This window comes from Camelus dromedarius, chromosome 2, assembly GCF_036321535.1.
Source record: "Camelus dromedarius isolate mCamDro1 chromosome 2, mCamDro1.pat, whole genome shotgun sequence".
Taxonomy (NCBI): domain Eukaryota; kingdom Metazoa; phylum Chordata; class Mammalia; order Artiodactyla; family Camelidae; genus Camelus; species Camelus dromedarius.
Genome location: NC_087437.1, coordinates 80,732,654 through 80,760,013, shown reverse-complemented (window position 1 = coordinate 80,760,013; position 27,360 = coordinate 80,732,654). Strand labels below are relative to the sequence as shown.

The 27,360-nt window shown below is 34.4% G+C and overlaps 1 protein-coding gene and 1 non-coding gene across 9 annotated transcripts in view; one reads left to right on the top strand and one right to left on the bottom strand.

Annotated features, from left to right (window-relative positions):
* SENP7 (SUMO specific peptidase 7) overlaps positions 1–27,360 on the bottom strand; it is a 128,218-nt gene that overhangs the window by 62,858 nt on the left and 38,000 nt on the right. For all 8 annotated transcript variants that reach the window (XM_010978431.3, XM_064495852.1, XM_031456511.2 and 5 more), the window contains one exon: positions 23,548–23,645. In XM_010978431.3, the coding sequence (XP_010976733.3) occupies positions 23,548–23,645 (98 nt within the window). The remainder of the gene's footprint in view (positions 1–23,547; positions 23,646–27,360) is intronic.
* TRNAP-AGG (transfer RNA proline (anticodon AGG)) lies at positions 11,721–11,794 on the top strand. Its single transcript has one exon. It is a non-coding gene; the product is annotated as a tRNA-Pro (tRNA).

Below are 27,360 nucleotides of genomic sequence, written 5' to 3'. Positions count from 1 at the left end.
TTCTGCTGGAAAGTGGGTCATAAAAATTTCCCATGAGAATGGTGCCCTCTCTGTACCTGGAAGACACTCCTATCACTGGAGACTGGGAGTCAATGTCAAAATGGATCAGCACAAACAAACCTACTGAAATAAATCTTCCATCAATTTCCCCCATGTATTCTAGTCATTTCCCACGATTTAACCCACCTAGAAACATAAATCCTTGTTTTTCATCTTGTCACTTCCCCACAAATGTACTGCTCTTTGTTAAAAAGATATATAAGCTCTCAGTCCTAACCACATCTTCAGGCCATCATTTTTCCTCTAAGAGCTCCCATGTGCACATTAAAATATTAAACAACATTTGTGTGTTTTTTCCTGTTAATCTGCCTTCTGTCAGTTTAATTCTTAGGCCTAACCACAGAATCTAAGAGGGTAGAGGAAAAGTTATTCCTCTACAACAGATAAAATATAGCATTTTCATAGAATGGAATACTACTCAGCAATAAAAAGAAATGAACTACTGATAACATCCAGCAATACAGACAGATCTCCAAAACATTATGTTCATGAAATAAACCAGACACAAAATAATATACATACTGTGTTCTAATATATTTGCAACTCTAGAAAGACAAACCTAATCTATGCTAACAGAAAGCAGGTCAGTGACTGTCTGAAGTTGGAGGTGAGTGGGTAAGGGGATTAGTGGAAGAGGGCACACAGGAAGTCTTTGGGGAATCGGTGTTCACAGACGGTGGTGGTGGTAGTACCATAAGCATACAAATTTGTTAAAACTCATCAAAATATATACATATAAACATAAAATGTGTGTATTTTATTGTATGTAAATTATACATGAATAAAGGTCATTTTAAAAGTTATTAAAATATGCAAAAATATTTATTACCTTAAGAAAATGAATCTACTTTGTTTTTCTCTTCAAAGCCAAATTACAAAGAATTAAATGAGTAACATTTTTATCCATTTAATTTATATAAGTACACTTTTGCTAAAATTTGGATTGAAAAATTCATTAGTTAGAATAATCTCAGGGGCTCTAAAGAATAATCATTACTGCAGTCTGCACTGAACACCACCATTCCAGTATAAGAATTTGTTACACGGCAACTACCTAAATGCCTTAGAGCAAGTATCTTTTGAATGAGAAAGGTACTTCAGTTAATTCTTTGACATTAAAACACTAGTACTTAACACATTGCTTTGGACTTTGAGGTACTACATAAACCAGCTAGTTGACTGAATAATTTTAATCCATAATCCACACAGTTAACAGAATAAATTGTGTGCCTCTGCCCTATTCCTCTTTCATACTGTTAGAGCAGGCAAATAGCTAGATATGAGCAGAGAAAGGCGGACACAGTCCAAATGGCAGGAATTGGGCAGAAAGGAGGGGCACAGGCCAAATGCAGGAAACCACACATCATGTGAGCAGCAGGGATCCCTGGGCAGAGAAAGAAAAGTTGGAATCTTTGGGCTGATAAGGGGCCACACCTTTTGGCCTGGAGACCAACAAAGAAAGGTCAGAAAAGGCAGGAATTTCCAGTGTCCGAATGTAACCTTTTACTCATTATGCCCTCATTTCAATAAAATTAGCCTTGCAGATCAGAAGTACCCATCATACACTGACGCCATGACACTTCCGATCCAGACTAAATAAGGACAAAAATCCCTCCTCCCTTTGGGAAGGTGGAGCTGGGATGATAATCAGGGAATACGACCCCAAACCCTTCCCTCCCCAATGAATATTCCACCCACTCATTTTTACACCCTATGTAACTAACTTGCCAAAGAAACTCAGGGCAGCCACTCACCTGAGCCTGCCTGCTCTCCCCTGAGAGTGTACTATCCATCCTTTAACGTAATCCTCACTGTACCTTTTTAACCTCTAAGTCTTGTCTCTGAATTCTTTCTGGGATGGGACAAGAACCTGGAACACTGGTTGCATCTATCGGCACCAATACTGTCTTAGACCACTAGGGCTAAATACTATAGGCTGACTGGCTAAACAACAAACATATATTTCATACAGATCCAGAGGGTGGGGAGTCCAAGATCAAGGCACTGGCAGATTTGGTGTGTGGTGACAGCCTGCTTCTCACTGTGTATTCATGCGGCAGAAGTGTTAGCAGATAGTGAGACTCCTAAATTAGGAGGTCCACTAAAGTGTGGGTCCTTGCTGCTGGCTATGAAAGAATTCGCAGTGGAAGCAGAGGGGCAAAATGAAAAGCTGCTTTATGTCTTGAAAGAGGAAAAGGAAAGAAAGTGCTCGAGTGGTTAAAAGAAGAGAAATGTACTGGAGTGGGAAGCCATCAGCCAAGACTGCCAGTTGAGACAGCTCTGGCCCAGGTATGGCCACTTGAACTTGTAAGGGAGGCTTCCACCATCATGTCCTCATTCCAGCTGTGCTGGAGCCCATTAACCTTTCTTTTCCATCTTTGTATGGGCTTTCCTAGTTGTTGCCATGGCAATCATCAACTGTCATGGTGTTGGTGGGTGTGCCATTTAACATCCCAATGCATTACAATGAGGCTCAAAGTCTACTGGAAGTCAAATCCTCTGCCATCTTAGGCTTTGCAGGTTCTAACCAGTTCTTGTTTCTTCTCTTTACAGCTGTCTCCTGAGACTCAGATAAGAGTAATTTGTTTCTATTGGAGGGAGGGGCAGGGGTTTGATCCTGGGGGCAACAGCCTTGGTAACAAAAAGGAAAGTTGCTTTTATTTACTTTTTTTTTAACACCTTTATTATGGTATAATTCCTGTACAGTGAACTACACCTATTTCAGATGTACAATTTGATGAATTTTGATAGATGTATACACTTATGAAACCACCATCACAATCAAGATAGCTAAGGATTTCAGGTCAAGATAGCAGTATTAGAACCAAGAGCTCGCCTCTCCTCACGACTACAATGAAACCACAGCTGAATGATAAACAACCATTGAAAAAAATGCTGGAATCTAGCAAAAAAGAGCTTCTGCAACTGGAAACATAAAGAAGGAACCACAACAGGATGGTAGGAGGGGCGAGCTCATGATATAATTGGGCCCCATACTCCCGGGGTGGGCAACCCACAAGAATAGTTAAGTAGCAGAAGCCCTCCCACAGGAGTGAGAGCTCTAAGCCCCATGTCAGGCTCCCCAGCCCAGGGTTCCTACATTGGGAGGAAAAGGAGACCCCAGGACATCTGGTTTTGAAGACCAGCAAGGCTTGGCTCCGGTAGCCCCACAGGACTGGGGGAAACAGAGACTTCATTCGCTTGGGAAGCGTACATGGAAACTCGTGTGCGCCAGGTTCAAGGGCAGAGGCAGTCATTTCATAGAAACCTGAGCCAGGCCTGCCTGCTGGATTTGGAGGGTCTCCTGGGGACACAGGGATGGCTGCAGCTCACCCAGGGGACATAAAAGCTGGTGGCAGACATTCTGGGAATGTTCATCTACGTGAGCTTTCCTGGAGGCTGATGTCTTGATTAGATCATTAGCACCAAGATCCAGCCCCACCCAACAGCATGTAGAGAAGCCTCAGGCCAAACAACATACAGGGTGGGAACACAGCCCCACCCAACAGCAGACTTCCTAAGCCACAAAGGCCTCTACACATAGCCCTACCCACCAGAGGTCCAGGACCAAGCTTCACCCAGCAGTGGGCAGGCATTGCCTCCTCCTGCCAGGAAACCTGCATAAGCCTCTAGTCCAGCCTCATCCACCAGGGGAAAATACTAGAAATAAGAACACAATAATCCCAAAGCCTGTGGAAGGAATCCACAAACACATAGAAAGATAGATGATATGAGGCAGCAAAGGAATATCTCCAGACCAAGGCACAAGATAAAATCCCAGAAGAAGAAATAAGTGATGAGGAGATAGGCAATTTATCTGAGAAAAAGTTTAAAGTAATGATGGCAAAGATGTTTAGAGAACTCAAGAGAAGTGTAGATGCACAGAACGAAGTTTTTAGCAAAGAGTTGGAAAATACAAAGAATACCCAGAGTTGAAGAATAAAATCACTGAAATGAACAATACACTAGAAGGAACCAAGAATAGACTAAATGAGGCAGAAGAACAGATCAGTGAGCTAGAAGACAGATTACTGGAAATCACTACTGCAGAAGAGAAAGAAGAAAAACCAATGAAAAGAAATGAGGACAGTTTAAGAGAACTCTGGGACAACATGAAGTGCACTAATATTTGCATTATAGGAGACCCAGAAAGAGAAGAGAGAGAGGCCCTGAGAAAAATTTTGGAGAGATAATCACTGAAAACTTCCCCAATCTGGGAAAGGAAATAGTCACCCAAGTCCAGGAAGCACAGTGAGTATCACACAAGATCAACCCAAAGAGGAACACACCAAGGCACGTAGTCATCAGTTGGACAAAAATTAAGGATAAGAAGAAAATATTAAAATTAGCAAGAGAAAAGCAACAAATAACATCAAGGGAACTTCCATAAGGTTATCAGCTGATTTTTCAGCAGAAACTCTACAGGCCAGAAGGGAGTGGCATGATATATTTAAAGTGATGCAAGGGGGAAACCTACAACCAAGAATACCCTATCCAGCAAGGCTCTTATTCAGACTTGATGGAAAAAATCAAAAGCTTCACAGATAAAACAAAAGCCAAAAGATTTCAGCACCACCAAACCAGCTTTACAACAAACTTTAAAGGACCTTCTGTAGTCATCAAACCGTAAGGAAAGCGAATAAAAAGAAGAAAGAGAAAAAAAAAAAAAAAAGACCTACAAAAGGTTACTCTGGCTGCTCAGGGTCTTTTGTGGTTCCTTGTGAATTTTGGAACTGTTTGTTCTAGCTCTGTGAGGAATGTCATGAGTATCTTGACAGGGGTTGCATTGGATCTGTGGATTGCTTTGGGTAGTGTGGCCATTTTGATAGTGTTGATTCTTCCAATTCAAGAGCACAAGAAATCTTTCCAGTTCTTTGTGTCATTTCACTTTTCGGAGTATAGGTAACCTCCTTGGTTAGGTTTATTTCTGGGTACTTTGTTGTTTTTGATGTAATGGAAATGTTTATGCCAGTTACAAAATTCTGGTTTTTAAAGTGAAAAAAAAAGGAAATGAAAGGCCACAAATGGCAAAATACCCTTCTTTCTTATGGGTGAGTTGTATTCCATTCTATATATATATATGCTGCGTCTTCATTATCTATTCAACTACTGATGTGCACTTGGATGCTTCATATCTTGGCAATTATAAATAATGTTGCTGTTAGCAGCAGGGTGTATGTATCTTTCTGAATTAATTCTTATTTTGTGGTTGGCTTTATTCCTTTGATAACTATGTAAGTTTAAAAAACTAAAGCTCTAAACATTCTCAGAAACAATGAACAGTACATATATGTAAATTAAATATATGCACAGTTAAAAAAAAAAGAAATGAGCTATCAAGCCATGAAATACATGGAAGAAATTTAAAAGACATATTACTAAATGAAAGAAGCCAGTCTGAAAAGGCTACAAACTGTATAATTCCAACCAAATAACATTCTGGAAAAGGCACAGCTACAGAAACAATAAAAATATCGTGTTTACCAAGGGTTTGGGGAGAGGGAGGGAGGGAGGAATTAAAAGATGGAGCACAAGGGATTTTTAGGGCAATGAAATTATTCTGTATGATACTATAGTGGTGGCTACATATCATTATGCATTTGTCAAAACCCACAGAATGTACAACATCAAGAGCGAACCCTAATGTAAACTATGACTTCGGTTGATAATAACGTGTCCATGTTGGTTCATCAATTGTACCAAATATGCCACAATGATGAGGAATGTTGAGGGTAGGGGAGTATATATATGTGGGTAGAGGGGGCTATGGGTGAACTCTGTATTTTCTGTTCAATTCTGCTGTAAACCTGAAACTGCTATAAAAAATTAAGTCTATTAATAAAAAATGGGAAAATACAGGGGTAAAAGAATAAACAGGATAGAAGAAAAAAAATCCATAATATTGCTACCCAGAGACGATTTTAGTACATCTTCTTCAGGAATTTTATCTGTAAGTGGGTGTGAGTGGGAGAGGATAGTTAAATTGTGATTATACTTCAAGGATATCCTGCTTTTTCTTCATTAATATTGTGTGCCTTTCCCCATGTCAGTAAAAATTCATCACAAATCTCATATAAATGTGTTACACTTATTTTTATAATGTAGAAGAACAATTTACATCCTCCTATTATTGAACATTTAATCAGCCTCTGAATTTTTATGCTACTGTAAATATTTCTGCAATAAACATCCTTATAAATACAAAAAAAAAAAAATACACTAGAAGGAATCTACAGTAGATTACCACAAGTTTTACAGACAAGCAAAAGCTAAAAAAGTTCAGCACCACCAAACCAGCTTTACAAGAAATGTTAAAGGGACTTCTCTAAGTGAAAAAGAAAAGATCACAACTAGAAACATGAAAATTAGAAAAGGAAAAATCTCATTGGTAAAGGCAAATATACAGTAAAGGTAGTAAAAGCAGCCACTATAAAGCTAGTAGGAAGATTAAAAGACGAAAGTAGTAAAATCATCCACATACACAGTAAGTAGTTAAGGGATACACAAAACAAAAATCACATATAGATACATAGCTGTGTACAGTGTGGGGAATATAGTCAATAACCATGTAATATCTTTAAAGGTCTGGTGAAATATCATAACTAGACTTACCCTGGTGATCATTTTGAAATGTACAGGACCACTGAATTACTACATTATATAATAGAAACTAACATAGTGTTGTACGTCAATTATACTTCAAAAACAAACAAACAAACAAACTCATTGAAAAAGAGATTGGGTTTGTGGTTACCAGGGAAAGGGGATGGGGGGAGGAGAAAATGGATTAAAATGGTCAAAAGGTACAAACTTCTAGTTATAAGATAAATAGGTACTAGGGGTATAACGTACAACATGATAAATATAATTAACACTGCTGTATGTTATATATGAAAATTGTAAAGAGAGTAAGTCTTATAAGTTCTATCACAAGAATAAAATTTTTTTTCTATTTCTTTAATTTTCTATCTATAGAAGATGATGGATGTCCACTAAACTTACAGTGATAATTATTTCATGATGTATGTAAGTCAAATCATTCTGCAGTATGCTTTAAGCTTATACAGTACTTTATGCCAATTATATCTCAATAAATTGGAAGACAGATAAAGATGAACAGTAAAATATTTATTTAAAAATTTTTATTTTTCTTTACTTAGAACAACATACAGATATAAATAAAATATATCATGACAAGTTGCGTTCTTCCACATATGAGTGATGCACATGTTAATATATTAATATACTTTTTCTCAAGCTAATCTGTTTTTTCTCACTTATGTGCCAGCTCAGACACTGAACTTAAGTTGATACAGAAATTTTTTCCTCCCCTAAACCTCATACATGATCAGCTGAATTTCATGTCTCCACTGATCTACAAGAACAAACTGCTTGTTAATCAAACTTTAAATGTCTCTACTTTGCCCAGGCCTAAGAACTTTGGACCAACTATCAATCTAAACCAGCACACAACCACTCCCTAGAATAGGCTAACCTCAAGATAAAACATTTTCTGACCTACTGTGCAACCTCACCACTTGCTCATCCTACTTCCTCAAACCTACTTATTTCTAGCCTTGTTTACTCCTCCCAATGTAAGAAAAGTCCTTTTCTGGCTACCTTTTGCAGATCTTGTGATCACACTGTTCTCCCTATTACAATGGTCCCTTTCTCCCTTCTTGCAATTGTTCCATTATTTTTCAATTGTGGGTCACTTTACTTTTGCGGGGGAAGTTCTCTCATCTTTGATGTGGTACCTCAGTAACATTTGTGTAAGAAAACAATGTATTTATACATCTTAATGCAAAAACTACATGCTTGCTCTGAATATCACAGGGAAAAAAAAGATCATTAAAGTTTGGGTTTTTACTCCCTTGTAATCCAGATGCTGCTTTAGTTTATTATTTTTTATTATTTTATGATTTTTTAACTCCTCTCCCCTAAAAGTGCTACATGCTATAAAATTTAAATAGAAGAAAGTACTAAGTAATCCCTGATATGTCCCTGAGAAAATAACTCTCAGGCTCATATTAGCCTAAAATACCTTCATTAAGTCCCCTAAATAGAGTCTTCCGACAGACTGTTTATGTGATTTCCTTCACACAAATAACAAATTCTTATTACAGGATTCATCTTCAAGCAATCCACTTTCCCATCCTACTCTACTCCCCAATAAAACCATTTCTTAAAACTTTCTATTATTTTTCCTAGTAATTACTACCACTAATTTTTTTCTTTTAAACAACATCTACTGATAGAATATGAGTATTTTTTACTCTTTGTTCCAAGCTTTTTCTGTGTGTGAGAGCAGAAGGATTTATGAATTACAACAAGTGAGGAGAACACTGGGGGTCTTTCCCAAAGGACTGTCTCTCCATCACACCCCTTCCTGCCAATGATCTCCCAATACACTTAACATCAAAAATTATGTTTAATATAGTCAATATTTTACAATAACTACAAATGGAGTATAATCCTTAAAAATTATGAATCACTGTACTGTACACCTGTAATTTATATAATATTGTACATCAACTATACTTCAATCTTAAAAAATGATGTCTAAATCCACAGTGTTAATTTTTACATGAATATTCTTCAAAGCTGAACCACCTAGCCACTGCAGTTACATTTCCTTTTCGTACAATGTTGTTTTTCTAGGAGTTAATAATTACCTAACTTTTATACACTGACTTTAACTTCTTTTCCATGTAATACCACTGAAAATCACAGACAAAAGATACAGAATTCTCCTCAATAAAGCTGAAACATCAGGTGGCCTATCAGTTCCAGAAAGAGAAGAATATGGGATAGACACTGTATGTGGCCTGTAAAGCCTATATTATTTACTACCTGTTCCTCTACAAAGAAAGTCTGCCCTCTTACACTCTCATTTTAGTGAAGCATATCATAAAAGAGTTTCCTAAGAAAGAGTATATGGCAGGTGATTTTTTTCTGAGAACCTTTATGTCTAAAAATGTCTATTCTACTCTCACACTTGATGAGTTCAGTTTGGAACAATGGGCTGGAAACAATATTATCTTTGAATTTTGAAGACATTGCTTTGAAGAAATACCTTTCAGTGGCTCCTAAAAGTTTAAATGGCATTACAATGCCTGATCCTTATATAACGGGGTTTTCTTTGTTTTTCTTTTTGGTCTCTGGAAACTGTTCAGATCTTTTTTTTATCTCTTCTATACTGAAATCTAATGATGATGTGCCTTGATTAGAGTTTTTCTTTCTCCTTTTTTCCTCTTCATTCATAGTGCTAGGCATTCATAAAGCCTTTTTAGTATGAAAATGTATTCTTCAGATATTCAAAGTATTTCCTTGATAAATTCTTCCTCTATTTTCTCTGGTCTATGTGGTATTCCTATTATTTAGATGTGCTATCTAGTTTGATTCTCTACTTTCCTTATCTTTTCCTTCCTACTGTATTTATTTATTCTATTTTCCAGGAAAATAATTTAGCTTCATCTTTATTGAAATTTCTTATTGCTGCTACCACATTTATAATTCCCAAGACCTTTTTCTTATTCTCTAAATGTCACTTTTTGTTGTTTCCTACCTATTCTTCATGGATGTGACATCACTATGTAAAAGATAAAAATAAACATGATAGAAGGTCTTGAGTTTTCCCCTTGCTTATTTTGCCTTTGCTCCTTTCTTTCTTTGTACCTACCACCCCTACCTCCAGAAAACTTTGACTAGGTGATAAACCACAAGGTTTATCACAAAAACAATCCTTGGAAAATATTGTAGTGATAGCTATCAGGACCCTAAGTAAGGGCATAAAAAACAGAAAAGATCCATAGGAATAGGAAAGAGAACAAAGATATATATATTCAATCACTATATTTACCTGGAGGTGATTTGATTCCTTTGCTATTTATCTATGTTTCTTAAGTTTCCCATCCCACTTTACTTATGTAACAGGAAAAAAAAATAGGAAATTTTTTTTACTAAAAATAGACTTACCTATGAACCAGCAATCCCACTCCTGGGCATATATCTGGAGGGAACTCTAATTCAAAAAGATACATGCACCCCAGTGTTCATAGCAGCACTATATACAATAGCCAAAACATGGAAATAACCTAAAAGTCTATTGACAAATGACTGGATAAAGAAGTTGTGGTATATTTTTACAATGGAATACTATTCAGCCATAAAAAAGAATAATGCCATCTGCAGCAACGTGGATGGACCTAGAGACTCTTCTAAGTGAAGCAAGACAGAAAGAGAAAGAATACCATATCACTCACATGTGGAATCTTAAAAAAAAAAAAAAAGATACAAATGAACTTATTTACAAAACAGAAATAGACTCACAGACATTAAAAACAAACTTATGGTTACCAGGGGGGAAAGGGGACGGGAAGGGATAAACTGGGAGTTTGAGAATTGCAGATACTAACTACTATATATAAAATAGATAAACAACAAGTTTCTACTGTATAGCACAGGGAACTATATTCAATATCTTGAAGTAACCTATAATGAAAAAGAATATGAAAATGAAAAAGAATATTTTAAAGAAATGTCAATCTTAAATAAGACAAGATGCAGAAGAGAAATGCTCCAACCTTTCTCTGCTCCTCCACTCCTGTTTTACTTCACAGTTACTGCCTTTTTCATTTTGCCTCTAAATTGGATTGTCATCTTTTTTTTCTCCCTGACTCCTCTTTTAATATAGCTAGTTATCCCCTGAATGGCAAGTTCTATTTCTAACTTTTTATTGAGGTAGAAAAAAATGGAATATGGGAAATAGGACACGGAAATAATGACAAAGTGTTGAAATTTAACATAAATACATCATATATTTACAATAAATATTCAAAAGACTATTCATTTCCTCACACCTTAAAAAGAAATGAAGAGAATTCTAAGAGGATGGCAGAGTAGGAAGTACCAAGAATCCCTCTCCCAACCTATAGAACAACTAACTACACTGGCAAAATCTGTCCAATATTAACTATTTTGAAAATCTGAAGTCTTTTGAAGGCTTGCAACTTCAGGAGAAGGCCTGGGTAAACTGTCATTAATTGTGGTCAATTTCAGCTCTTAGCACAGTAGCAGCTACCCATCCCAAATCCCTACCTCCTTGGCAGCAGCAGGGCATATGTTACAAGAACAGCTTACACTCAGCAGGCAGAAACCAGGGTGGACAAAAAGGACCCTACCCTCCAAATATTAGTGATCTGTGCTCTGATCACTAAGTAGAGCGTCTAACCTCAGAGCTGCAGGCCAAGAGGCTAGCAGCCACTGTGGTTGAACCTCCACTCAAAGTTGTAAGTTCCACCTGTCTAAAACTTTTGAAAGCCAAAAATGAAGAGAAATTCTTGACAACAGCAAAAAAAAAAAAAAAAAAAAAAAAAAAAGTGATTTGTTGCATATAAGAGATTCTCAATAAGATAATAAGATTTTTCACTAGAAATTTTGGAGGCCAGAAGTCCATGGGCTCATATACTCAAATTTCTAAAAGAAAAAAACTCTCAACCAAATATTATATATCTGGCAAAACTATACTTCAAGATTGAGGGAGAAATTAAGACATTCCCAGACAAACAAAACCCAATGGACTTTGTTACCACAAGACCTGTCCTGCAAGAAATGCTCGAGGGAGTCTTGCACAGTGAAATGAAAAAGCACTACAGGGGGAGGGTATAGTTCAGTGGTTAAGAATGCATGGTTAGGGTGCATGAGGTCCTGGGTTCAATCCCCAGTACCTTCATTAAAACAAACAAATAAACACAATTACCACCACCCCCCACCCAAAAGCACTACAGAGAAACTCAACATTATATGAAGAAATAAAAATCTCAATAAAAGTAAATATATGGACAATTATAAAAGTTCTTACTACCATAATTTTAGTTTGTAACTCCACTTCTGTTTTCTACATGACTTAACAGACTAATACTTTTTAAAGAAAACAATTAGTCTAAAAGCTAGTATTATTTCAACTTTGTTTTTAACTTCAACATTTGTTTTCTACGTAATGTAAAGAAAAATGTATTTAAAATAATTATTAGCTTATGTTTTTAGCATAAAATATACAAAGACATTACATTTTGACATCAAGAATTGAAAGAGGTACAGATGGAACTGTAAAGTAACAATTTCTTCATGTTGTTCAAATTAAGCAGGTTAGAGACCCAAATTAGAGTACAATAACTTCAGAATGTTAAACATAATCCCCATGGAATCCACAAAGAAAACAGCTATACAAAAGGAAAAGAAAAGGGAATTTAAACATTTGACTACCAAAAAATCAACCAAATGAAAACAAGAGTAATGAAGGAAAGATGGGATGACAAAAAAGCTATAAGATATTTAGAAAACAAATAGCAAAATGACAGAAATAAATCACTCTCTTTTAATAATTACTTCAAACATAAATAAATTTTCCAGTCAAAAAATGGAGGGTGGCAGGATGAATAAAAAAATATGACCCAACTATATGCTGCCTACACAAGATTCACATTGGATCCAAAGACACAAATAGGTTGAAGGAGAAAAGATGGAAGAAGATATTCCATGTAAAAACTACCAAAAGAGAGCATAGCTATATTAATATCAGGCAAAATAAATTTTATATCAGAAAAGGCTATAAGAAACAAAGAAAAATATTATATATTCACACAAGGTATAAAACAGCCAAAAGATTTAATCATTACAAACATTTACACACCTAATGATGGATTATCAAAAGACAAAAAGTAAAAATTGACAGAAAAGAAGACAGAAATAGACAGTTCTACAATAATAGTTGGAGGGTTTGATATCCCATTCTCATTAATGGCTAGAACAACCTGACAAAAGTAAGGACTTGAACAACACAAAAAACCAATTAACAAGCACACACAGAACACAGTACCCTACAAGAGAATACACATTCTTCTCAAGTGCACACATAGAACATTCTTTAGGATAGACCATATTTTAGGCAATAAATTAAGCCTCAATAGATTAGAAAGACAGTTATCATACAAAGCATCCTCTCTGATGACAATAGGATAAAGTTAGAAATCAGTAAGAGAAGGAAAACTTGAAAACTCACAAATTGTGTAAATTAAATAACACATTCTTAACCAACAGGTCAAAATAGAAATCAAAAGGGAAATTAAAAATACTAAAGAGATGAATAAAAATAAAAACACAATATACAAACATTTATGGAATGCATTAAAGAGAAGGAAATAATAAAGATCAGAGCAGACAAAATGATACAGAATAGAAAAATAATAAAGTTAATGAAACCAGAAGTTGGTTCTTTTTTTAAAAAATCAACAAACTTGAAAAACTTTTAGCTAGATTGACTAGGAAAAAAAAGAGAGAAGACACAAATTACAAAAATCAGAAATGAAACTAGGGAAATTGTTAATTGTTCAATAAAAATAAAAAGGACTATATTGAGTATTATAAACTGTATGTCAACAAAATTGGATAACCTAGATGAAATGGTTAAATTCCCAGAAACACAAAATGTACCAAGACTAAGTCACAAAGAAACAAAATATGGAGAGATCCTATAATTAGTAAGAAAACTGAATCACTAATCAAAAAAAAAAAACCCAAGAAAAGCCCTGGACTTGATGATTTCACTAGTAGATTCCAATAAACATTAAATGAAGAACTATCACTAATCCTTCTCAAACTTTTCCCAAAAATGGAAGCAAAGAAAACAATTTCTAACTTAGCCTATGAGATCAGCATTACCCTCATACCAAAGTCAAGATACTGAAGAAAAAAGAAAGAAAACTGAAGACCAATATCCCTTACAAGCACTGATGCAAAATCCTCAACAAAATACTAACAAAGCAAACTCAGTAGCATATTAAAAAGATTTTACACCATGACCAAGTGGGATTTGTTCCTAGAATGCAAAAAGGGTTCAATATATAAAAATAAATTGATGTAAAAACCACATTAACAGAACAAAGAGGGAAAAAAACATGACGATGCCAATTAACACAAAAAAGCATTTGACAACGTTCAATATCCTTTCATGATAAAAACTCTCAAAAAACTAGGAACAGATGGAAATTGCTTCAACACAATAAAAGCCATATATGAAAAACCCAAGTGAACATCATGCTTAATGATGAAAGACTGAAATGATTTTCCTCTCAATCAAGAAGAAAAGGATGCCTGTTCTCATCATTTCTATTCAACATAATATTGAAAGTTCTAGCCAGTAAGACAAGAAAAAGGAAAAAAAAAGGCATCCAAATTAGAAAGGAAGAAGTTAAATTATCTCTATTCACATGACGGTATCATCTTATATATAGAAAAGCCTGAAGATTTCACAAAAAAAAGACTATTAAACCAATACATGAATTCAACAAAGTAGCAAGATACAAAGTCAATGTGCAAAAATCGGTTGCATTTCTATACATTAACAGCAAAGGATCTGAAAAGGAAATTATTAAAACAATTCCTTTTATAATAGCATCAAAAAGAACAAAATACTTAGGAATTAACTTAAACCAAGGAGACAAGACTCATAAAATGAAACTATAAAACATGGCTAAAAGAAATTGAAGAAGACATAAATATAAACGCATCTAATGTTCATGGATTGGAAGACTGAACGTTGTTAAGATGTCAATACCGACCAAAGTAATCTACACATTGAATGCAATCATATCAAAATCACAATGAAGTTTTTCTTACAAAAACAGAAAAACCTATCCTAAAATTCATATAGAACCTCAAGGGACTCCCAATAGTCAAAACAATTTTGAAAAGGAAGTTTAAGCTATAAGACTCACATTTTATTTCAAAACTTACTACAAAGTTACTTCAATCAAAACAGTGTATACTAGGATAAAATCAGACATATAAATCACTAGAATAGAATAGAGAGCCCAAAAATAAACTCTTACATGTATGGTCAATGATTTTTAACAAGACTGCCAAGATCATCCAATGAGGAAAGGACAGCCTTTTCAACAAATGGTGCTAGGAAGACCGGATATATTCATGTACTAAAGAATGAAGCTGGACCTCTACCTAACTCATGTATAAACATTAACTCAAAATAGATCAAAGAACTAAATGCAAAAGCTAAAATTATGAAACATAAGAAAAACATTGGGGAAAATCTTCATGACCATGACATTGGATTTGGCAATGATTTCTGGATATGAAACAAACAAACAAAAAAAGACAAAATGTACTTCATAAATAAAATATGTGCATCCAAAAACACTACCAACAGAGTAAAAAGCCAAATCACAAAAATGGGAAAAAAAGATTTGCAAATCATACATATGATAAGGGATTAATATTCAGAATATATACAGAACTCTTAAAGCTCAACAACAACAAAAAAACCCAACTTGTCCAATTCACAAGTGGGCAAAGAACTTGAAAAGACATTTTTCCAAAGGTACACAAATGGCCAATAAGCACATGGAAATATGTTAACCATCACTAATCATTAGGCAAATACAAATCAAAACCACACGGAGCTATCACTTTAAACCCATGAGGATGGCAATTAAGAAAAAAACAAAACTAACAAGGTTGACAAAGATGTAGAGAAAAGTGGAACTCCTACGCACTGCCAGAGGCAATTTAAAATGGTGTAAGGGGAGGTGATAGCTCAGTGGTAGAGTGCCTGCCAAGCATGCACAAGGTCCTAGGTTTAATCCCCAGCACCTCCACTTAAAAAATAAGTAAATAACCTAATTATCCCTCACCTAAAAAAAATAATAATAACAATAAAATGGTGTAGGTGCTAGGGAAAATAATACGGTGGTCCTCAAAAAATAAAAACTGGAATTATCATATGATCCAGCAATTCTACTGCAGGGTATATACCCTGAAAAATTGAAAGCAAGGTCTCAAAGAGTATTTGTACATCCATGTTCATAGCAGCATCATTCACAACAGCTAAAATGTGGAAAAACCCCAAATGTCTACTGACAAAGGAATGGATAAGCAAAATATTGTACATACATGCAATGGAATATTACTCAGCCTAAAAAGGAAGAAAATTCTGACATGTTAAAACAGGGATTAAACCTTAGAGACAATATGCTAAGTGAAATAAGCCAACCACAAAAAGACAAATACTGAATGAGTCCATTTATGTGAGGAAGGTAGTCAAATTCACAGAGATAGAAAGTAGAATGGTGGTTGCTAGGGGCTCAGGGATAAGGGATAAATAGGGAGTTATTATTTAATGGCTATACAATTTAAGTATAACAAGATGAAAAGAGTTCTGGAGATGGATAATGATGATGTGAGGACAATATTATGATATATTTAACACCACTGAACTATACATTTAAAAATGGTTAAGATGGTAAATTTTACATTAGGTGTATTTTACCATAATAAAAGAAGCAAAACAAGGGGGACAGTACATCTCAGTGGTAGGGGGTAGGGCATAGCTCAGTGGTAGAGTGCTTGCTTAGCATGCACAAGGTCCTGGGTTCAATCCCCAGTACCTCCATTAATAAATAAATAAATAAATAAATAAATAAACAAACAAACAAACAAACAAACAAACCTAATTACCTCCCCAATAAATGAATTAATTAATTAAAAATAATTAAACAAAATTTTTTTCAATAAAAATTGTTATAAAAAATAAGCAAAACAATAAATACATCTGTCAAAATCATAGACATACATTTAAAACTGATGCATATTCTTCTACATAAATGATACACCAATCAAGCTGATTTATTTAAAAAAAAGAATAGAAAACCTAATAGTTCTATAACCAAAACTAACACACCAAAAAAGGTAATATAAAACAACAAAAATTTATTCATTTTATTTACATGTCCTGAGGTAGAAGTTAATTTTTAAGAAGCAATAAAGAATATGAGAAAGGAAACTGACAGATTACAAGATCATTTCTGAAAAAAAATAATCTCTAGTCCCAAAAGGGCTCAATTTCTCTCCAATTTCAAGATGTCTATTTGGGTTGAAATGTGACCCTCCAAAAAAATATCCTAAAGTCCTAACTTCAGTACTTCAAAAATGCTACTTTATCTGGAAATATTGTCTCTACAGAGGTAATCAAGTTAAAATGAGGTCAGTAGGTTAGGCCCTAAAACAGGCAAAGCTCAAAGATTGTGGGTTCAGTTCCCGACCACCACAATAAAGCAAATATTGCAATAAAGCAATTCGCATGAATTTTTCTGGTTTCCAAGTGCATAAAAAAGTTATGCTTACATTATAAAGTGGACAACAGCATTATGCCTAAAAATTCTCATTTCAAAATACTTTAATTAGAAAATACTTTATTGCTAAAACATGCTAACCACCATTTGAGCCTTCAGTAAGTCACTGTAGTAACATCTAAAATTACATTTTTACAAGGAAGACATATAGGTGGCCAAAAGGCCTATGAAAAGATGCTCAACATCATTAATTTTTAGAAAAATACAAATCAAACCCACAATGAAGTATCACCTCACACACATCAGAACGACTATCATCAAAAAGTGTACAAATGATAAATGCTGGGGAGGGTGTGCAGAAAAGGGAAACCTCCTACACTATTGGTGGGAATGCAAATTGGTGTAGCCACTATGGAAAACGGTTTGGGGGTTCCCTAAAAAACTAAAAACAGAGCTACCATATGATCCAATGATCCCATTCTTCAGTGTGTGTGCATGTGTGTGTGCGTGTGTGTGTATATAAAAAAAATGAAAATTCTAATTTGAAAAGATACATGCACTTCAATGTTCACAGTAGCACTATTAACAACAGCCAACACATGGAAGCAACCTACGTGTCCACTGACAGATGACTGGATAAAGATGATGTGGATATATATATACACAACAGAATATTACTCAGCCATAAAAAGAATGAAATACTGCAACAACATGGATGAACCTAGAGAATATTATACTTAGGTAAGTCATAAAAAGACAAATACTATATATCACTTATATGTGGAATTAAAAAAAATAAAAATGAATCAATATACAAAATAGTAACAGACTCATAGACAGAAAAACTTACAGTTAACAAAGGAGAGAGATAGGAAAAGAGGGACAAATTAGGAATATGGGATTAAAACATACAAACTACTATACATAAAACAGATAAACAACAAGGATTTATCAGATAGCACAGGGAATTATAGTCAGTATCTTGTAATAACCTATGATGGAATATAATCTGAAAAATATATATAACTGAATCACTTCACTGTATACCTGAAACTAACACAATACTGTAAATCAACTATACTTCAGTAAAAAAATTACTGACCACAGATCACTATAACAAATATAATAATAATGAAAAAGTTTTAAATATTGCTAGAATTACCAAAATGTGACACAGAGACACAAGTGAGCAAATGTTTTGGGGAAAAATGGTGCCAACAGACTTGCTCAATGCAGGGTTGCCATAAACATTCAATTTGTAAAAAAGTGCAATGTATGCGAAGCACAACAAAGCAAAGCACAATAAAACAAGGTATGCCTGTATATTATGTCCTTATAAAAAGGGCAGAAATAGACACACACAGAGGAAGACAACGTCAAGACCATGTAAGAACCAATGTAACATGTTGGGAGAACATGTAAATATGGAGGACTGAATTTCTAAAGAAGAGAGGAGAGACATGGAACAGATTATTCCCTAATGCCTTCAAAGGAAGCATGGCCCTGCTGACACTTTGATTCACATGAAGAGTGAAGGTATTAAACAATCTAATCAAAGGCAGAGATTGTCAGAGTAGATTAAAAAACAAGATCTTCTATGTTCTGAATATTTGTTCCCCTCAAAATTCTTATTTTGAAATCCTAACCCCCAAAGTAATAGTATTAGGAGGTGGGGCCTTTGGGAGGTGATTGGGTCATGAGGGTAGAGCCGTCACGTATCAGATTAGTGCTCTTATAAAAAAGGCTCAAGAGAGACCCCTTCTATCCCTCGAGGATAAAGCAAAAAAAACCAGACATCTATGAACTAGAAAGCCAACACCAGACACTGAATCTGGAAGTGCAATGATCCTGAGATTCCCAGGCTCCAGAATTATGAAAAATAAATGTTTGTTGTTTATAAGCCACCTAGACTATGTCTATTGGGACTGGTAATAATGAAATATCAAAGACAAGATCCAACTATATGTTCTCAACAAGAGATACACTTTGAATTCAAGAAACAAACAGATTCAAAGTAAAAGAGTGGAAAAAGGTATACCATGTAAACAGCAACCTTAAGGCAGGTGGAGTGGCTATGTTATTATTAGACAAAATAGACTTTAAAGCAAAAAAAAAAAAGGAGAGACAATGAGGAACATTTCATTGACAAGGGTTAATTTATCAAGAAGACATACTGATTATAAATATACATATATCTACTAATAGAACCACAAAATACACTAAGCAAAAACTAACAAAAAGGAGAAATTAATGATTCAACAGTAATAGTTCAACACTTAAAAACCCCAGTCTTGAAAATGGAGAGAACAACTAGATAGAAAATCAGCAAGGATACAGAAGGCTTGAGTAACACTACCAAACAACTCAATCTAATGGACATCTATAGAACACTCTAACAAATAGAACAGAATGAACTTTCTTTTCAAACACACAGAATGTTCTCCAAGAAGATCATATGCCACAAATAAACCTCAGTAAATTTATAAAAAGTGAAATCATACAAAATGTTCTCAGACCACAATGGAATTCAATTAAAAATTTAAAACAGATAAATAAGTCATGGGGATGTAATGTACATCATGGTGATCATTTCACAACATATACAAGTAGAGAATCATTATGTTGTATACCTGAAATTAATATAATGTTGTATGTCAATATCTCAACAAAAGAAGGAAATCTTTGAAATTTAAAAATATGGAGAAATTAAACAAATGGATCAATCATACCAGCAATTAGAAAATACTTTTGAGATTAATGAAAAGAAAATCACAACATACCAGAATTTGTAAGGTGTAGCTAACTCAGCACTTAGAATAAAATTTAAAACTAAATATCTATATTAGAAAAGAAGACAGGTCTCAAGTCAATAACCAAACCATACACCTTAAGAAATTACAAAAAGAAGTACAAACTATGTCCAAAACAAGGAGAATAAGGAAAATAAGATTATAGTGGACATAAATGAAATTGAATAAGGAAAACCAACAGAGAATATTGATGAAACCAAAAGTTGGTTCTTTGAAAAGATCAACAAAATTTATAAATATCTAGACAGACTGAACAACAACAACAAAAAACACTCAAATTACTAAAATCAGGAATGAAAGACGGGTCATCACTAACAATATTATAGAAAGTTTAAACAGTATAATAGAATACTATGAACAAATATATGCCAGTTAATTAGATAAGTTACATAAAAACACAAATTCCTAGAAAGACACAAGGTACCAAAATTGACTTATTAAAAAAAAGAAAATCTCAATAGATTCATGACAAGCAAAAATTTGAATTTGTAATTTGAAAACTTCACAAACACACACAAAACACCAGTGACCAGACAGCTTCACTGATGAATTTTATTAAACATTTAAACAAGAATTAATACCAATCTTCCAAAAACTCTTCCAGAAAATGAAGAAAGAACACTTTTCAACTCATTCTATAAGGCCATTATTAGCCTGATTCCAAAGCCAGACAACGACAACATAAAAAAAAAGGCAGGTGAGCAAATTTCTCTTCTGAATACAAACATAAGAGTTCCTCAATAAAATCCTAGCAAACTGAATCCAGTAATATATAAATGGGATCATCAATCAGGATCAAATGGGATTCATCCCAGGAATGCAAAATTAGTTTAAGATCTAAAAATCAATTTATGTAATACATTATATTAATACAGGATACCAATCACATGTAATAAATGCAGAAAAGGCATTTGACAAAATCAACACACATTCATGATAAAAAGCCTCCAAAAAATGAAGAGCAGAAGGGAACTACCTCAACATGAAAAAAAGCATGTCTTCGTCTGTTCAGGCTATAACAAAATATCACAGACTCAGCAGCTTATAAACAACAAACACTTATTTCTCACGGTTCTGGAGGCTGGGAAGTCCAAGATCAGGATGCCAGTCAGCATGGCTGGGTTCTGGTGAAGGCCCTCTTCTGGGTTGTAGACTGCGGACTTCTCACAATGTTCTCGCGTGGTAGAAAGGACCAGGAAGTTCTGTGAGGTCCTTTTTTTTTTTTTTTTAATAAAAAGAGCACTAATTCCATTCATGAGGGCTCCACTCTCATGACTTAAGCACCCCCTCAAGGGCCCCACCTCTAAATACCATCACTTTGGGCATTAGGATTTCAACACATGAACTCTGGGGAGATAACAAACATTCAAACCATAGCAGGACATCAATGAAAAAACCTATAGCTAACATCATACCTAATAGTGAAACACTGAATGCTTTCCCTCTGAGAGTGGGAACAAAACAAAGATTTCCACTCTCACCTCTTCCATTATACATTGTCTAAGTTCTAGCCAGGGCAATTAGGCAAGGGGGAAAAAAATTAAAAGCCTCTAGTTGAAAAGGAAGAAGTAAAACTGTCTTTACTTGGAGATGACATGATCTTGTATATACAAAATTCTAAGGAATCTACTAAAAACTCCTAGAACTAATAAGACAAACAGGGTCACAGTATATAAGGTCAACATACATAAATCAGTGGGATTCCTAAAATACTTCTATTCACAACAGCACCAAAAAAAAAAAAATACTTGGAAACAAATTTAACAATAAAAGTCCAAGACACACTGAAAGCTACAAAACACTGTTGAAATACACTGAAGAAGACCTAAATAAATGGAAAGATAGCTCATATTCATTAATCAGAAGACTTAACTTGTTAAGATGACAAAACTTCCCAAACTGGTCTACAGATTCAACACATCCTCTACCAAAATCCTTGCTGGCTTTTTGTTAAAAATGACAACCTGATTCGAAAATTCAACTGAAAATGCAAGGAACTCAGAACCAAATGATCTTGAAAAATATTATAAACTTAAAAGACTCACACTTCCCAATTTCAAAACTTACTACAAAGTTGCAATAATACAGTATGCAGTACACAGTGGTACTGACACAAAAACAGACAAATAGATTAATGGACTAGAATTCCAAATTCAGAAATAAAATAGACATATAGATTAATGGACTAGAATTCCAAATCCAGAAATAAACCTTTATATTTACTGTCAATTGATTTTCAACAAAGGGAGCAAAAAAAATTGATATCTTTTCAATAAATGTTGCTCAGACAATTGCATATTCACAAACAAAATACAAATTTGGATGCCTATCTCATGTTATACTCAAAAATTAATTCAAAATAGATAAAAGATCTATATCCAAGAGCTATAACTATAAAATTCTTAGAAGAAAACACAACAGTAAATCATCATTATCTCAGATTAGGCAACAGTTTCTTAGATACGACAACGAAAGCATAGCAACAAAAGAAAAATAGATAAATGGGACGTCATCAAAATGAAAAACTGGTGTGCTTCAAAGGACAACATCAAGAAAGTGAAAAGTTGAGTGGGAGAAAATATATGCAAATCACATATCTGATAAGGATTTGTATCCAGGATATATAAAGAACTCTTATAACTCAACAATAAAAAGATAAACAGTATAATTTTTAAATGGGCAAATGATCTAAACAGACATTCCTCCAGAGAAGATATACAAATGACCAACAGGCACATGAAAAGACACTCAGTATCGTTAGGAAATGCATATCAAAACCACAATGAAATACCATTTCACACCCACTAGGACAACTATGAAAAGAAGGAAGGAAGGGAAGGAGGGACGGAAAATAAGGATCGGTAAGAATATGGAGTCACCAATATGTTTATTTTCTACAGCCAATTTACTTGAAAGGTGAGAATTCAGACCTAGTAGCTTATAGAGTGCTCTGACATAAATTCAAGAACTCCAATTAATCTTCTAATCTGTGCAAACTCCCAACAATTGTAATTTTTACTTTGTTACTATCATTTTTTATTCATTCACTATTCTAAAAAGGGTAATACCCTTTTGAAAATAACAACTTTTTAAGCATTTACTGATGTCCAACACTAAAAATTTAGCTCTGAATTCCTTCTGTTAATGATTGTAATTTGAATCCCCCAGATATTTAATTCCAGTATATCCATAATTTATTAATATATGACTATAAGACCACAGTTGCTAAATGGAGCATCTTTTTCATTGCAGACCACAAATGCTGAATCAAGCATTTTAATGAGTCTATATATAACTCTTGCTTTATTAGCTAAGGCTTATCAAGATATTCCAAACACACAAAAACAAGGAGTTAAGATAACTTAGAATCACAAAAAGTCAGAGCTTACAATTAACCGTACCCACTGAATTCAATCTTTGTATTGTAAAAACTGTGGTAATTGAGACCCAAAGAGGTTAAATGAATCACCCATTGTCACACTATACATAGTATAAGCCCATCTTACATCACACACACACATTTATCTTACCTTTCTGGTGACATCTTAGAAGTGGCAGGACGTCCACGTACACCTTTTTTACTTTTATGGTCTAGAGAGAGGACCTTATTTCTTAAGCTTCTTTTCCACTAAGGAAAAAAAATGGAATTTCAATAATAAATACAGCAATATGGCAATTAAGAGGCATTTAAATTTTCTTTTTATTTACAGATTCAAGATAAACAGCCAAATTTATAATGGTTCACAGAGGAGGGGGGTAAGTACAATCTACAACACACCTGGCTCTTTTGCAGTGTGGAAATAAAAGTCCACTACATAATATTAGAAAGATATTTTAAAATGTCAAGGTAACTTTAGTCAGGAAATCAACACTTTGAGATTCAAGAGCTTACATAACTAAGAAAATGTGAATGTACTGAATAAAAAAACTATTACATGCCAGGTTAAATAATCTATGATTCTGAAGTAACTGCATTTATAAACAACTGGAAGGGATTACAAGTTTCCCTGTGAATTGCTACATGGAAAAACTTTAGGAATGAGTCAGATATCTTACTAACAGCATTTAGATTTAATCCAACTAGGAATAAAAGTTAAAATTGATTTAGTTAATATACAAATAGTGTGAATCTAGGCAAATAAATTATTTATCTTCTCTATGCATTAGTTTCCTTGCCTGAAAATGAATGTAACAATAGTAGCAATCTTACAAGGATTTATAATGATTATATATGTAATAAATTTAAAACACTGTCTTCTCAGAGATTTAGTACATAGCAGCATCGTTGATGATAGCTAAACGGTGGCAGCAACTCAACTGTCCCATGAATAACATCAATAATAATAAAATGTGACATATACATACAAAATACTACTCAGCCTTAAAAAGGAAGGAAATTATGATATATGCTACAAGATAGATGAACCTTGACGACTGTGAGATAATAAAAAATATTTATATTGGTTTCTTCCCCCAGTTCCTGGCGGAGAGCTCCTAAAACCCTTTTAATTTCCTGGGTTATAGGAGTGACTTTTGCCCTAATGAGGTGACTCTGGGTGAGCTCCTGGATGGCTCCTGGATAGGGGCCAAGTCAGAAGAAAGACCAAGCCAATATCAAAAGCTTGGAATTCTCAGCCCTGCTCTCCCATTCTCTAGAAAGGAAGAGGGCTGAAAATAGAGTTCATTATTGATCATGCCTATGTGAGGAAGCCTTCATTAAAACCCCAATAGTATGAAGTTGGAAGAGCTTTCAGATTGGTGAACACATCCACATACCAGGAAGGTGGCACACCCCAATTCCAGAGACAGACGCTCCTGCACTCAGGACCTTCCCAGACCTTGCCCTATGTGTGTCTTCATTTGGCTGCTCATCTGTACCCTTTATCATATCCTTTAATAAACTGGTAAGTGTAAATAAGTGTTTCTCTGGGTTCTATGAACTGCTCTAGCACAAAGTCATCAAACCTGAGAAGGGAGTCACAGGAATCTCAGATTTATAGCCAGCCAGTCAGAAGTACATGACAACCTGGACTTGTGATTGGCATCTGAAGTAGAGTGAGAGCAGTCTTAGGACCGAGCCCATAACCTGTGGGATCTGAAACTATCTCCAGGTAGACAGTGTCAAAATAGAGAGAAATTATAGAACACCCAGCTAATAGCCCAGAGGATTGCATGGTGGGGAAAAACTCTCAAATATCTGGTGTGAGAAGTGCTGTGAGTATGACAGTAGTATGAGAGTACAGGAGAAACACAGGAGGATGATGGGTTTTTCCCAACGCAATGACATTATGGTAAGTAAAATAAGCTAGTAACAAAAAGACAAATACTGTATGATTCAAGTTATATGAAGTATGTATAGTAGTCAAATATGCAGAAATAGAAAGTAGTAGAATAGTGGTTGCCAGGGGATGGAAGAGGTGAAAATGGAAATATTATTTAAAGGGTATAGTGTTTTGGTTATGCAAGATGTAAAGAGTTCTGGAGATGGATGGTGGTGGTGGTGGTTGTACAACAATGTGAATGTACTAAATGCCAGTGAACTGTACCCTTAAAAATGGTTAAGATGATACATTTTATGCTATGTGTATTTTATCATAATTTAAAATAAATTTTTAAAAGATTAAAAAAAAATTCAAGTAATGAAAAACATCTTAAACAAGATAGTCCTCAATAAACATTGTCCTTTTTACTTTCCAGGCACTGTTATCTCATTATCACCATAGTTCTGCATAGTATAAAACTCATACTTTACAAGTAGGAAGTAAAGTTCAGAGAATAAATCTGACCAACGAAACCAAGTCTGTCTGACATAAAAGCCTATGCTCCTTCCAATGCTGTAATTTTAAATAATACAAATTCTCAAAAATTCTTCATATCAAGCTATCAACCTAAACATAGTCACTTCCATTTCACTACAAAATGTAAATGTACCAGTATTTTCAACTAGATTGAAAATACACCTTTTCTCCATTTTCACTATCACTGTCTTGGTTCTGCCTCTTCTTATTTCTGATCTAGACTCTTGTGACGTTCTCCTAACGGGATTCCCTGCAAATGGTCTCTTCTCCCTCCAATCCAGCAGCTACTCCATCATGAAAGTTAAATCTTTCAAAAATGCAAATCTGATGTCATTCTCCAGCTTAAATTCCTAAGCATTTCCCACTACCTAAAGGAGAAAAAAAATAAAGAACTGACTTATCTTTCTCACTTCTGCTTCCGATGAATCTCCTCTGACAACACTAAACTATATGTAGTTCCCTGAAAGTGCATGCCATTCAGACCCTTTGACATCTCTCTGTACGTGTTTCCTCTTACTAGAATGTGCTTTTCCCTTCCCAGTTCTCCTTGTCCATTAAGTCCCAGACCCACACCACCTATGAAGCCTTCCTTACTCTCTAGAAGAGTACATCAGTATCTCTTCGGTAACACCATTTTATATATCTCTATCACTGATAACACTTCTCATAATAAATTATATTATTTGTTTACATCAAACTGCAACCAGAACTGGGAATAACTAAGCTCACAAGGTGGAATCTCAGAACTACTGGCCAACTAGTTCCCTGAAACTGTTTCACTAATCTCACAGTAAATTCAACCTTCACATTTTTTGTTATTGAATTTTTTATACCCCACTAATCACAATGTAATTAGGTTTTGCCTATATTTGCAAAATGATGAGAGTACTAGTCTTTGGGTCTCAATTCTGTAGAGAAAAGAAATGTAATTCCTACCAAAGAGAAGGGAAAAGAATAAGAATTTCTAAACTATTACAAAAAATGAAATAAACACAATGAGACAAAATGAAGATAAATGTAATAGCAGAGGAGGGGACTGATTAAAATTTTATTAACTCTAAATAACAGTAAGATGTTTCAATGCCTTTCTCCAATCCTACCATATCCAAGGGTAACCTGGAGTATACCTAGAGATGTTATCAAGGGAAAACAAAAATCACTTAGATTTTGATAAAATTGTTTCTTATATTTAATATCACACTGAAATATTCACATATTTTCTTTTAAAAAGCTAGATTAGAATTGTAGACTGCACAATTTTTATTTTTCACAGATATGATTTTTTACTAAATGAATTAAATAATATTTTATTCATCTCTGAAAAAATAAAAATCAGATAATAAAGAATTCTCCCACAATCTGATTATGAATGGGAATTTATTCACATACCTATTCTGAAAGCTATCTGATCACAAATAGGAAGTTAGAAATAGTATGAAATAGTTTCAATTTAAATATGAAGAAGACTTTTAGAAGAATAAAAGACTTTGTTTATAGACAAGATCAACTCATTTAGTCACCTAATTTTGAAACTCTCATTCTGGC